At 42.8% G+C, this 12,791-nt stretch overlaps 1 protein-coding gene across 1 annotated transcript in view; it reads right to left on the bottom strand.

Moving 5' to 3' along the window:
- Positions 1 to 7,768: 7,768 nt before the first annotated feature.
- The window catches only part of LOC143766885 (uncharacterized), a 78,647-nt gene continuing 73,624 nt past the window's right edge, over positions 7,769 to 12,791 (bottom strand). The window contains exon 7 of the mRNA XM_077254884.1: positions 7,769 to 9,436. Coding sequence (XP_077110999.1) covers positions 8,436 to 9,436 — 1,001 coding nt within the window. The 3' untranslated portion in view covers positions 7,769 to 8,435. The remainder of the gene's footprint in view (positions 9,437 to 12,791) is intronic.

Genomic DNA, 12,791 nt, shown 5'->3' with positions numbered 1-12,791 from the left:
CTTTATATTTATTTTGTAATGGACATGCTACTGATGTATTTAGGACTATGGAATGTTTTCATGAGTCCTCAATGTGATTGTAATAATTCTCTGGCACAGCCCGGGATGTAAACTCTTCTGTTCCCTCATATTCCCTAAGCGTACCATAGGTTTCCTCTACACCCTATTTTTTGGCTATGTGCCTGTGTTGTATTGTGATACAAAACTTATGTGTATTGTTTAAGTAAAATTTACACTATTTTATTTAGTAAAAAAAGGACCCCACATTGGGCAATTGTCAGCTCATGCCCTTCATTACAAGTCTCAGAGACCAACACCCCTACATTGGGCCTACTTCTTAACTGTTTCCTGCAATGTCTCTTCCTTATCTCCGACGACATGACCTTGGTGAACGTGTTCTGTACTTTTATAGGCCACATGAATTTGAGCAAGGGGGGCTGTGATGGCAATAGAATATTTTTAAAAAAGGTACCCCCCATTGGTGAAACCACATCCTTGTTGGCAAGGACTTCAAACATTTGTGTACCTTAAAGAGCTCACTTGAAAAGCTCCTTTTTGTGTTGCCTGGTTGCTCACATTGGACACAATACACTTCATATAAATTTGATTAAGCAATGCTGTTTAGTTTGCAGTAGTTCATTACAAATATTTCTTTGTCTACTATATTAGTTTCTCTCCTTGAGAGCCATAACTTTGGCTGCCTCAAATGTACAAATGGTGAATATACAAATGGCGATTTGGAATCCAGATTAAAATACTGTATACTGACTGCATTCAGACAATCACACAGCTGCATTTCTTGTAAAACATTTACAGATGTGACAGACAATACTCATAGTGACACAATCTTGAGAAATGTTGGTTTATTCACTTCACAAACAGTTCTAAGCCTCTATATGTTTGCTGTTTGTCATTGTAAAACATTTAGATTTACTGAAACTCTGCCTGTGGTGGTTTGATCTAAATCCTTGTGGCTTTTATTTTCTAGGGGTTTATGGCCCCTTGTCTGATGACTCCGTGTTATCTCAGTTTCATACAACCTTGAAAGCTGGCCACTTGAAGGGCTGGGTGAAACTAGAGTTACTACATAGTGTAAATCACTATATAAGACAAGAGAAACATGACTAAGACAGATGCCAAAACTGGGGTACCTGTACATGAATAGTGTGCTCGTACCTGCATAATTGGTGATGCCCATGCAGTGTAGGTAATCTCCCAGGGGTTCTCTGTCTTGGTCTTGCTTCTCTGATATTCCAGACGGATGATGTTTAAAAGCCTCTTGTGGATGATGTAAACTGTATGTAGTTAATCTTTATATATACGTAATCACTATATTTAATCCTTATATGTACTTATAAACCTTTGTATGATAAGTACATATACAAAAGTGTATGCACTCACACTATTCAATCATACTATTCCTTGAATTTTGTAGATTGCAATAAAATTGCGTCGTATTGCAAGGTTTAGCCTTATTTAAAGCCGTATCTGAACCTTAGTGTTAAAAACATGGCAAATAAAATTGCCAAATTCTACTGTAAATAATTCTGCAAAGAGGGAACCATCATACCATCAAAAAATACAAGTGGATTTTCATGGGCTCATCCAGTATGTGGGTTTCAAGGTGTAATGGGGTGCATATGACTATGCAGCAGGGCTGGCCTTGCTGCCAATGTGTAAAACAAAGTAGTACGGGCGTACAAAATGCATATTGTGAAGTGGATTTGCAGCGCCCCAGGGTCCTGGTCATTGCAGTAATATCAGGCTCCTCTAGGGGGGAGTGATGTTAAGTTTGGAGGCAATGAAGGAGATCTCTTTAATAGGTAACACAAACATATAACACATTTCATACTCCAGTCCACCAGGGGGAGCTATGCTCCTATTTATTAGGGCACTCTTCACACTTAGTTAAAACTGGTGGCCTGGAGAGGAAGTTAGGCAGTTGCTGTCTGAGCTTTGCTCAGGGAGTTGGTCCCTGACAGGGGTGGGAGCCTGTCAGAGGCCTAGATGGAAGGTCACGGAGCTGCGCCTGCCACACATGCGTCATTTCCTAAGAAAGGACACGAACAGAGAACTGTATTGTAGAGAGTGAGAAGTTATAGCAAAGGAGTGGATACCAGAAGGAGTTCTGCCCTGCACAGGCTGCCTCCTTCTGAGGCACAGGATCCCAGTAGCTGGAACACCGAGGGAGCAACAGTAATTTATGCCTTGCTCCAGAGACTGGCAGGACAGCTAATTTCACGTTACTGATCTGCCCCACACCCAGGAGGCATGGTGGCACCCACAAGAGGCCGGGGCATGATAGAGTCCCTGTAAAAAGCCTCACGCCACCAGTCATACGGGTTGTCCTATCCATCTGGGGGACAGAGAGAGAGAGACATAACATCTGTAACATCTTCAACAGTTGTGAGGACCTTATGAGAGGCTTAGCAGTAAGATACTACAACACCAAGGAGCTAGAGGAAGGCTACTGATTTCCACCTGGATAAGGGAACACTGAATTTGCCTCCAAACCGGCCGGACTCTGCCAGCCCTGTGATCTGTGCTCTGGAATGTGGATGCTGAAGCCTTCAGTAAAAGGTAGAGATTGCAACCTTGTGTCCTCGTTCTTCACTGCACCTCACACCATCCACCATCTACACACTGTGAAGCCCTGGGGACATACTTCACCTGTGGGAAGATATACCATCTAGCTGCCATAACATCACCCCAGCGGACCTCTTAAAGCAGCATCGGTCACCCTGACCGAATACCACAGGTGGCGTCATGAACATTTCCCTTTAAAGACCTTTCCCTTTAACATGGACGTCCCGAGGGCCACGGACCGGGTCAGCCACCGTGACATCCCACTGAGAACTGAAGGACCCGGTACCGAGTACCCCACTGCCCTAACGGGGGTGCTCCAGATTTGCATGGGCCCATCCAGTATGTGGGTTCAAAGGCTTATTAGTGTGCATATGAATTGGTAGCAGGGCAGGCCTTGAATTCATTGCAATATTTTTTCAAGAGGCCCTCCTTAACATGTTATGAAAGTAGTATTGTGGTGCATAGTAATTCTTGGCAGCCCATCCACTCACAGCATAGGCTACAACAGTTTAGGAGAACCACTGTTTAATAACAGCCCTTTAAGAAGATTAATGCAGCTTGATGCACCAGTAAAAATAGGCTCTGGGACTTTAAGAGTCCCTCCTTCATAAATGAAACAAGTTGGGTCTGCTTATGTGTCACACACCACATGGTCAGCTAGGGTTCTTAAATGTTACAATGACATTTCCCAGTCAATGCATTTGTAGTGGTTGAAAGCAATGTTAACCCCTTCATGACCCAGCCTATTTTGGCCTTAATGACCTTGCCGTTTTTTGCAATTCTGACCAGTGTCCCTTTATGAGGTAATAACTCAGGAACGCTTCAACGGATCCTAGCGATTCTGAGATTGTTTTTTCGTGACATATTGGGCTTCATGTTAGTCGTAAATTTAGGTCGATAATTTCTGAGTTTATTTGTGAAAAAAATGGAAATTTGGCGAAAATTTTGAAAATTTCGCAATTTTCACATTTTGAATTTTTATTCTGTTAAACCAGAGAGTTATGTGACACAAAATAGTTAATAAATAACATTTCCCACATGTCTACTTTACATCAGCACAATTTTGGAAACAAATTTTTTTTTTGCTAGGAAGTTATAAGGGTTAAAATTTGACCAGTGATTTCTCATTTTTACAACAAAATTAACAAAACCATTTTTTTTAGGGACCACCTCACATTTGAAGTCAGTTTGAGGGTTCTATATGGCTGAAAATACCCAAAAGTGACACCATTCTAAAAACTGCACCCCTCAAGGTGCTCAAAACCACATTCAAGAAGTTTATTAACCCTTCAGGTGTTTCACAGCAGCAGAAGCAACATGGAAGGAAAAAATGAACATTTAACTTTTTAGTCACAAAAATGATCTTTTAGCAACAATTTTTTTATTTTCCCAAGGGTAAAAGGAGAAACTGGACCACGAACGTTGTTGTCCAATTTGTCCTGAGTACGCTGATACCTCATATGTGGGGGTAAACCACTGTTTGGGCATACGGCAGGGCTTGGAAGGAAAGGAGCGCCATTTGACTTTTTGAATGAAAAATTGGCTCCAATCTTTAGCGGACACCATGTCGCGTTTGGAGAGCCCCCGTGTGCCTAAACATTGGAGCTCCCCCACAAGTGACCCCATTTTGGAAACTAGACCCCCCAAGGAACTTATCTAGAAGCATAGTGAGCACTTTAAACCCCCAGGTGCTTCACAAATTGATCCGTAAAAATGAAACAGTACTTTTTTTTCACAAAAAAATTATTTTAGCCTCAATTTTTTCATTTTCACATGGGCAACAGGATAAAATGGATCCTAAAATGTGTTGGACAATTTCTCCTGAGTACACTGATACCTCACATGTGGGGGTAAACCACTGTTTGGGCACATGGTAAGGCTCGGAAGGGAAGGAGCGCCATTTGACTTTTTGAATGAAAAATTATCTCCATCGCTAGCGGACACCATGTCACGTTTGGAGAGCCCCTGTGTGCCTAAACATTGGAGTTCCCCCACAAGTGACCCCATTTTGGAAACTAGACCCCCCAGGGAACTTATCTAGAAGCATAGTGAGCACTTTAAACTCTCAGGTGCTTCACAAATTGATCCGTAAAAATGAAAAAGTACTTTTTTTTCACACAAAATTTCTTTTAGCCTCAATTTTTTCATTTTCACATGGGCAACAGGATAAAATGGATCCTAAAATTTGTTGGGCAATTTCTGCTGAGTACGTTGATACCTCATATGTGGGGGTAAACCACTGTTTGGGTGCACGGCAAGGCTCGGAAGGGGAGGCGTGCCATTTGAGAGAGCCCCTGTGTGCCTAAACATTGGAGCTCCCCTACAAGTGACCCCATTTTGGAAACTAGACCCCCCAAGGAACTTATCTAGATGCATAGTGAGCACTTATAACCCCCAGGTGCTTCACAGAAGTTTATAACGCAGAGCCGTGAAAATAAAAAATAATTTTTCTTTCCTCAAAAATGATTTTTAGCCCAGGATTTTTTAATTTTCCAAGGGTAATAGGAGAAATTGGACCCCAAATGTTGTTGTCCAGTTTGTCCTGAGTACGATGATACCCCATATGTGGGGGTAAACCACTGTTTGGGCACACGGCAGGGGTCGGAAGGGAAGGCACGCCATTTGGCTTTTTAAATGGAAAATTAGCTCCAATCATTAGCGGACACCATGTCACGTTTGGAGAGCCCCTGTGTGCCTAAACATTGGAGCTCCCGCACAAGTGACCCCATTTTGGAAACTAGACCTCCCAAGGAACTAATCTAGATGTGTGGTGAGCACTTTGAACCCCCAAGTGCTTCGTAGAAGTTTATAACGCAGAGCCGTGAAAATAATAAATGTGTTTCCTTTCCTCAAAAATATTTTTTTAGCCCAGAATTTTTTATTTTTGCAAGGGTAACAGGAGAAATTGGACCCCAAAAGTTGTTGTCCAGTTTCTCCTGAGTACGCTGATACCCCATATGTGGGGGTAAACCACTGTTTGGGCACATGCCGGGGCTCGGAAGGGAAGTAGTGACATTTGAAATGCAGACTTTGATGGAATGGTCTGCGGGCGTCACGTTGCATTTGCAGAGCCCCTGATGTGCCTAAACAGTAGAAACACCCCACAAGTGACCCCATTTTGGAAACTAGACCCCCCAAGGAACTTATCTAGATGTGTGATGAGCACGTTCAACCCCCAAGTGCTTCACAGAAGTTTACACCGCAGAGCCGTGAAAATAAAAAATCATTTTTCTTTCCTCAAAAAAGATGTTTTAGCAAGCAATTTTTTATTTTCACAAGGGTAACAGGAGAAACTGGGCCCCAATGTTTGTTGCCCAGTTTGTTGTGAGTACAGTGATACCCCATATGTGGGGGTAAACCACTGTTTGGGCGCACGTCAGGGCTCGGAAGGGAAGTAGTGACATTTGAAATGCAGACTTTGATGGAATGGTCTGCGGGCGTCACGTTTCATTTGCAGAGCCCCTGATGTGCCTAAACAGTAGAAACACCCCACAAGTGACCCCATTTTGGAAAGTAGACCCCCCAAGGAACTTATCTAGATGTGTGATGAGCACGTTCAACCCCCAAGTGCTGCACAGAAGTTTACAACGCAGAGCCGTGAAAATAAAAAATAATTCTTCTTTCCTCAAAAATTATGTCTTCGCAAGTAATTTTTTATTTTTGCAAGGGTAACAGGAGAAATTGGACCCCAACAGTTGTTGCCCAGTTTATCCTGAGTACGCTGGTACCCCAAATGTGGGGGTAAAACACTGTTTGGGCACACGTCGGGGCTTGGAAGGGAGGGAGCACCATTTGACTTTTTGAATGCAAGATTGGCTGGAATCAATGGTGGCGCCATGTTGCGTTTGGAGACCCCTGATGTGCCTAAACAGTAGAAACCCCTCATTTCTAACTTTAACACTAACCCCAACACACCCCTAATCCTAATCCCAACTGTAGCCATAACCCTAATCCCAACCCTAACCCCAACACACCCCTAACCACAACCCTAACCCCAACACACCGGTAACCCTAATTCCAACCCTAACCCTATCCGTAACCCTAACCACAAGCCTAATCTTAACCCTATTTCCAACCCTAGCCCTAATTCCAACCCTAACCCTAAGGGTATGTGCCCACGTAGCGGATTCGTGTGAGATTTTTCCGCACGACTTTTGAAAAATCTGCAAGTAAAAGGCACTGCGTTTTACCTGCGGATTTACAGCAGATTTCCAGTGTTTTTTTGTGCGGATTTCACCTGCGGATTCCTATTGAGGAACAGGTGTAAAACGTTGAGGAATCCGCACAAAGAATTGACATGCTGTGGAAAATACAACGCAGCGTTTCTGCACGGAATTTTCCGCACCATGGGCACAGCGGATTTGGTCTTCCATAGGTGTACACGGTACTGTAAACCTGATGGAAAACTGCTACGAATTCGCAGCGGCCAATCCGCTGCGGATCCGCGGCCAATCCGCTGCGGATCCGCGGCCAATCCGCTGCGGATCCGCAGCCAAATCCGCACATGCCATAACCCTAACCCTACCCCTAACCCTACCTGTAACCCTAACCCTACCCCTAACCCTAACCCTAACCCTACCCGTAACCCTAACCCTAGTTCTAACCCTAACCCTAGTTCTAACCCTAACCCTAGTGGAAAAAAAATATATATATATTTTCTTTATTTTATTATTGTCCCTATCTATGGGGGTGATAAAGGGGGGGGTTTATTTATTTATTTTTTATTTTGATCGCTGTGGTAGAACCTACCACAGCGATCAAAATGTACTTGTAAGGAATCTGCCGGCGGGCGTACTGAGCATGCGCCCGCCATTTTGGAAGATGGCGGCGCCCAGCGAGGAGACGGCCGGACACCGGGAGGATCGGTAAGTATGAAGGGGTGGTGGGGGGGTGGATTGGAGCACAGGGGGGGTGATCGGACCACAGGGGGGGTGATCGGACCACAGGGGGGAGCGAACAGCAGGACGGGGGAGCCGGCAGGCGGACGGAGGGGACCGGACCCCATAACGGAGGACGGGGGGGGGCGATCGGTGGGTGTGGGGGGGGTTACTTCAGGTTTTCCAGCCATGGCCGATGATATTGCAGCATCGGCCATGGATTGTAATATTTCACCTGTTTTTTAGGTGAAATATTACAAATCGCTCTGATTGGCAGTTTCACTTTCAACAGCCAATCAGAGCGATCGTAGCCACGGGGGGGTGAAGCCACCCCCCCTGGGCTGAAGCACCACTCCCCCTGTCTCTGCAGATCGGGTGAAATGGGAGTTAACCCCTTCACCCGATCTGCAGGGACGCGATCATTCCATGACGCCACATAGGCGTCATGGGTCGGATTGGCACGGGTTTTCATGACGCCTACGTGGTGTCATGGGTCGGGAAGGGGTTAAAGTTGAAAAATGCTTAAAAATGCTGCGTCTGAAGTTAAATATTTGGCCTTACAGGGAAGTAATTAACCTGCAAAGGATGTACCTTGACATGTCGCCTTTGGTAAGGACGATGAAACCCGTAGAAATGAGAGGCTTGGAGAGTAAGTGTGTATACGTCACCTCACCCTATATACTGAGATTTACATGTTTTTTTATTAGTCATTTTCTGACTAACCTTCAGGGGTGAACTATGGGTATAGTTTTACATTTGGAATTAATAAAGTTTAGTTTTATCCTTTTTTTTCAGCAAACATGAGGAATGACAAGAGACAACCCATTTTCAGAAGATTCAATTTTGGTTAAAACTATTCCAACATTATGAACATAAAAAAGGCTTCTCCCCTATGTGACGTCTCTGATGTTTATTAACAGTTGATTTCCAAGTAAAATATTTCCCACATTAAGAAAATGAAAAATGCTTCTCCTATGTGTGTCTGCTCTGATGTCTAACAAGCGTCCCTTTCTGGGTAAAACATTTCCCACATTCTGAACAGGAAAAAGGCTTCTCCCCTGTGTGAGTTCTCTTGTGACTAACCAAATCTGATTTCTGGATAAAACACTTCCCGCATTCTGAACAGGAAAAAGGCTTCTCCCCTGTGTGAGTTCTCTGGTGATTAACCAAATCTGATTTCTGGATAAAACACTTCCCACATTCTGAACAGGAAAAAGGCTTCTCCCCTGTGTGAGTTCTCTGGTGCTTAACACAATTTGATTTATTTCTAAAACATTTTCCACATTCTGAACATGAAAAAGGCTTCTCCCCTGTGTGAGTTCTCTGGTGACTAACAAGATGTGGTTTCTTTATAAAACATTTCCCACATTCTGAACATGAAAAAAGCTTCTCCCCTGTGTGAGTTCTATGGTGTGTAACAAAATCTGATTTACGTGCAAAACATTTCCCACATTCTGAACATGAAAAAGGCTTCTCTCCTGTGTGAGTTATTTGGTGTGTAACAATATCTGATTTACGTGCAAAACATTTCCCACATTCTGAACAGGAAAAAGGCTTCTCCCCTGTATGAATTATTTGGTGTCTAACAAAATGTGATTTACTTGCAAAACATTTTCCACAGTCTGAACAGGAAAAAGGCTTCTCCCCTGTGTGAGTTCTTTGGTGTCTAACAAAATGTGATTTCTTGTTAAAACATTTCCCACATTCTGAACATGAAAATGACTTCTTTGCTTTAGGAGCAGTTTGTTTTTTAATGCCTCTTTTGTGACTTTGATTTTCCTTAGTAGTCGGTAATGAATCAGAAGATGGGACCTGTTTCATAGGATCAGATGACAGATCTTTGCTGTGAATGGATGATGATATATCTGGAGTACTGGCATTCACTTCAGGTGTGTCTTGTAGGATATCAAGATCATCAGATTTATAAATTGAAGATGTCAACTGTCCCTCTGATCTCCTGGTACAGTCATCTGCTAAGATAATAAAACACATTTTTTTAATTAAAATATCTTTTTATATTTTTGAATAGTTCTACTTAAACTTTCCATAAAAATGACAAGCTATGTAAAAAACCTTTATTTACCAAGACAATGACAGTTCCCAGTCAAATAGAAAACCTTGTTGGATGAACCAGTAGTGTATGATGTTCAACTGTTTGTTCATTCTGCCTCCCAAATATCAAATAAATAGAAACCAATCAATGTTATGTAGGCGAAAATATTACCAATTCTCATCTCACAAAAAACAAGTCCCCACTCAGGTCCATCATCTGTCAATGGAAAAACAGAGGTTCCCACACTACTAGTGGCTCAAAGGTTGTTGAAAAATAACAGTTTCTATGAATCAACCAAGCAAAATCCGCTCTCACTTCTGAGTCTTGCAGTGTGCTCAAACAACATTTATGATCCCTGTGTTTAGCAATATTATAGTGAGAAGAATCCACTTAATTTGCGGGGTGTGTTTCCTAGTGACAGAAAAACCTACAATGATCACAGAAATAACTTGAATCTGACAAAAGTAATAATAAATAATTTATGAAAATGAGTATATGAAAGTCAGACATTGTTTTTCAACCATGCTTCCACCGAATTAAAAAATCAACTCCTGAAATAGGCCAGGACAGAAATGATGGAATCCTTAACTTAATATTTTGTTGCACAACATTTTGAGGCAATTGCTGCAATCAAACAATTCATGTAACTGTCAATGAGACTTCTGCACCTCTCAACAGGTATTTTGGCCAACTCCTCAGGAGCAAACTGCTCCAGTTGTCTCCTGTCTAAAGGCTGTCTTTTCCAGATAGCATGTTTCAGCTCTTTTCAAAGCTGCTCAATAGGATTTTGGTCAGGGCTCATAGAAGGCCACTTCAGAATAGTCCAATGTTTTCCTCTTAGCCATTCTTGGGTGTTTTCAGCTGTGTGTTTTGGGTCATTATCCTGTTGCAAGACCCATGACCGACGACTGATACTAAGCTTTCTGACACTGGGAAGCACATTTCTCTCTACAATCCCTTAATAGTCTTGAGATTTCATTGTACCCTGCACAGATTCACACCCTGTGCCAGATGCAGCAAAGCAGCCCCAGAACATAACAGAGCCTCCTCCATGTTTCACAGTAGGGACAGTGTTCCTTTCTTGATATGCTTCATTTTTCCATCTGTGAACATAGAGCTGATATGCATTTCCAAAAAGTTCCATTTTTGTCTCATCTGTCCATAAGACATTCTCCCACAGGCTTTGTGGCTTATCAACATGTGGTTTGGCAAATTCCAGTCTGGCTTTTTTATGATTTTTTTTCAACAATGTTGTCCTCCTTGGTCGTCTCCTTTGAAGTCCACTTTGGCTCATGCAACGACAGATGGTACGATCTGACAATGATGTTCCTTGAGCTTGAAGTTCACCTTTAAACTTTTTAGAAGTATTTCTGGGCCCTTTTGTTACCATTCGTATTATCCGTCTCTTTGATTTGTCATCAATTTTCCTCCTGTGGCCCCATCCAGGGAGGTGGTCTACAGTCCCATGGATCTTACATTTCTGAATAATATGTGCAACTGTAATCACAGGAACATCAAGCTGCTTGGAGATGGTCTTATAACTTTTACCTTTAACATGTTTGCCTATAATTTTCTTTCTAATCTCCTGAGACAACTCTTTCCTTCGCTTCCTCTGGTCCATGTTGAGTCTGATACACACCATGTCACCAAACAGCACAGTGAGTTTCTGTAGCCCTATATACAGGCCACCAGGGCTGGAATGAGCATCGGGCACTTCTGGCAATTGCCAGAAGGGCCGGTGCCTGTAGTGGGCTGCTCGATCCATTCATGCTGGTTCGTCCACAATCATGCAGCATTCTGTACTCACCGCCGCGCTGGAGAGGAGGAAGTGGGTGGTCTTCCATCCAGATCACGAGCTGCAGTGGCGTAGTTGAGGAGGCAGGGCTGGAGAAGTACAGCGCGCAGCTCCCCCAGCACTGCCTCTTCAATTGCATCACTGCAGCTCGTGATCTGGACTTAAGACCGCCCACTTCCTCCTGTCCAGCACGGCAGCAGGGCAAGAAAACTTGAACTCATGCCGCAGAGAGAACAGGAGTTCATTTGTTGTAAGTTAATTTCAGGCAAGCGTCAAAATAAACATAAGAGTAAATAAAAGCACTGTACAGCTCCTCTGGTGAACTATACCTCCCAGCATGCCTTTGGAGCTTCAGGACATGCTGGGAGTTATAGTTCTCAAAGGGATAATGGTAACATAACATCACCACTTGACATAAGTAGCATTTATGGGGTCTTAAAGGGTACCTGTCTGCTTATGTAGGCTGCCTGATCCATGGGCAACATGCAATGGACACTGGCTGCATGATTTCAGCCACACATGTGTTTCCCTGAAACTTTGCTGCGTTTTAGGGGAAAACATAGTTTAGGGGTATTTTCATTTTTTGCTCCCCTTCTTCCCAGATCCATATCTTTTTTATTTTTCCATCAATATGGCCATGTGGGGGCTTATTTTTTGCAGGATGAGTTGTACTTTTGAAGAGCACCATTGGTTTTACCATGTCATGTACTAGAAAACGGGAAAAAAAATCCAAATGCGGTGAAATTGGAAAAAAAGTGCAATCCCACACTTGTTTTTTGCTTGTTTGTCTGTTGCTAGGTTGCCTAAATGCTAAAACTGACTGGCCATTATGATTCTCCAGGTCATTATGAGTTCATAGACACCAAACATGTCTAGGCTCTTTTTTATCTAAGTGGTGAAAAAAATTCAAAACTTTCCGAAACCCATAGCGTCTACTCTCCACTTTTCGTGATCTTGGGTTGGGTGAGGGCTGATGTTTTTAGTGATACCATTTTGGTGCAGATAACATTCTTTTGATCGCCTGTTATTGCATTTTAATGCAATGTAGCAGCGACCAAAAAAACTTAATTCTGGTGTTTTTAATTTTTTTATCGCTATGCCGATTAGTGATCAGGTTTTTTCTTTTATTCATAGATTGGGCGTTTCTGAACGCAGCAATATCAAATATGTGTAGGCTTGATTTTTTTATTTTATTTTGAATGGGGCAAAAGGGGGGTGATTTAAACTTTTATATTTTTTAAAACATTTTTTTTAACTTTTGCCATGCTTCCAATAGTCTCCATGGGAGGCTAGAAGCTGGCACAACTCAATTGGCTCTGCTACATAGGAGCTAAGCATAGATTGCTCCTATGTAGCTGAATTACTGCATTGCTATGAGCGCCGACCACAGTGTGGCACTCACAGCAATCTGGCATCAGCAACCATAGAGGTTTCAAGGAGACCTCTGTTTGTCATACCGACGTGCCAACCGGGGTTCACT

The sequence above is a fragment of the Ranitomeya variabilis genome, chromosome 4 (genome assembly GCF_051348905.1).
Source record: "Ranitomeya variabilis isolate aRanVar5 chromosome 4, aRanVar5.hap1, whole genome shotgun sequence".
NCBI lineage: Eukaryota > Metazoa > Chordata > Amphibia > Anura > Dendrobatidae > Ranitomeya > Ranitomeya variabilis.
The sequence above is the reverse complement of the archived record's forward strand: the minus strand, read 5'-3'. Positions and strand labels throughout refer to the sequence as shown.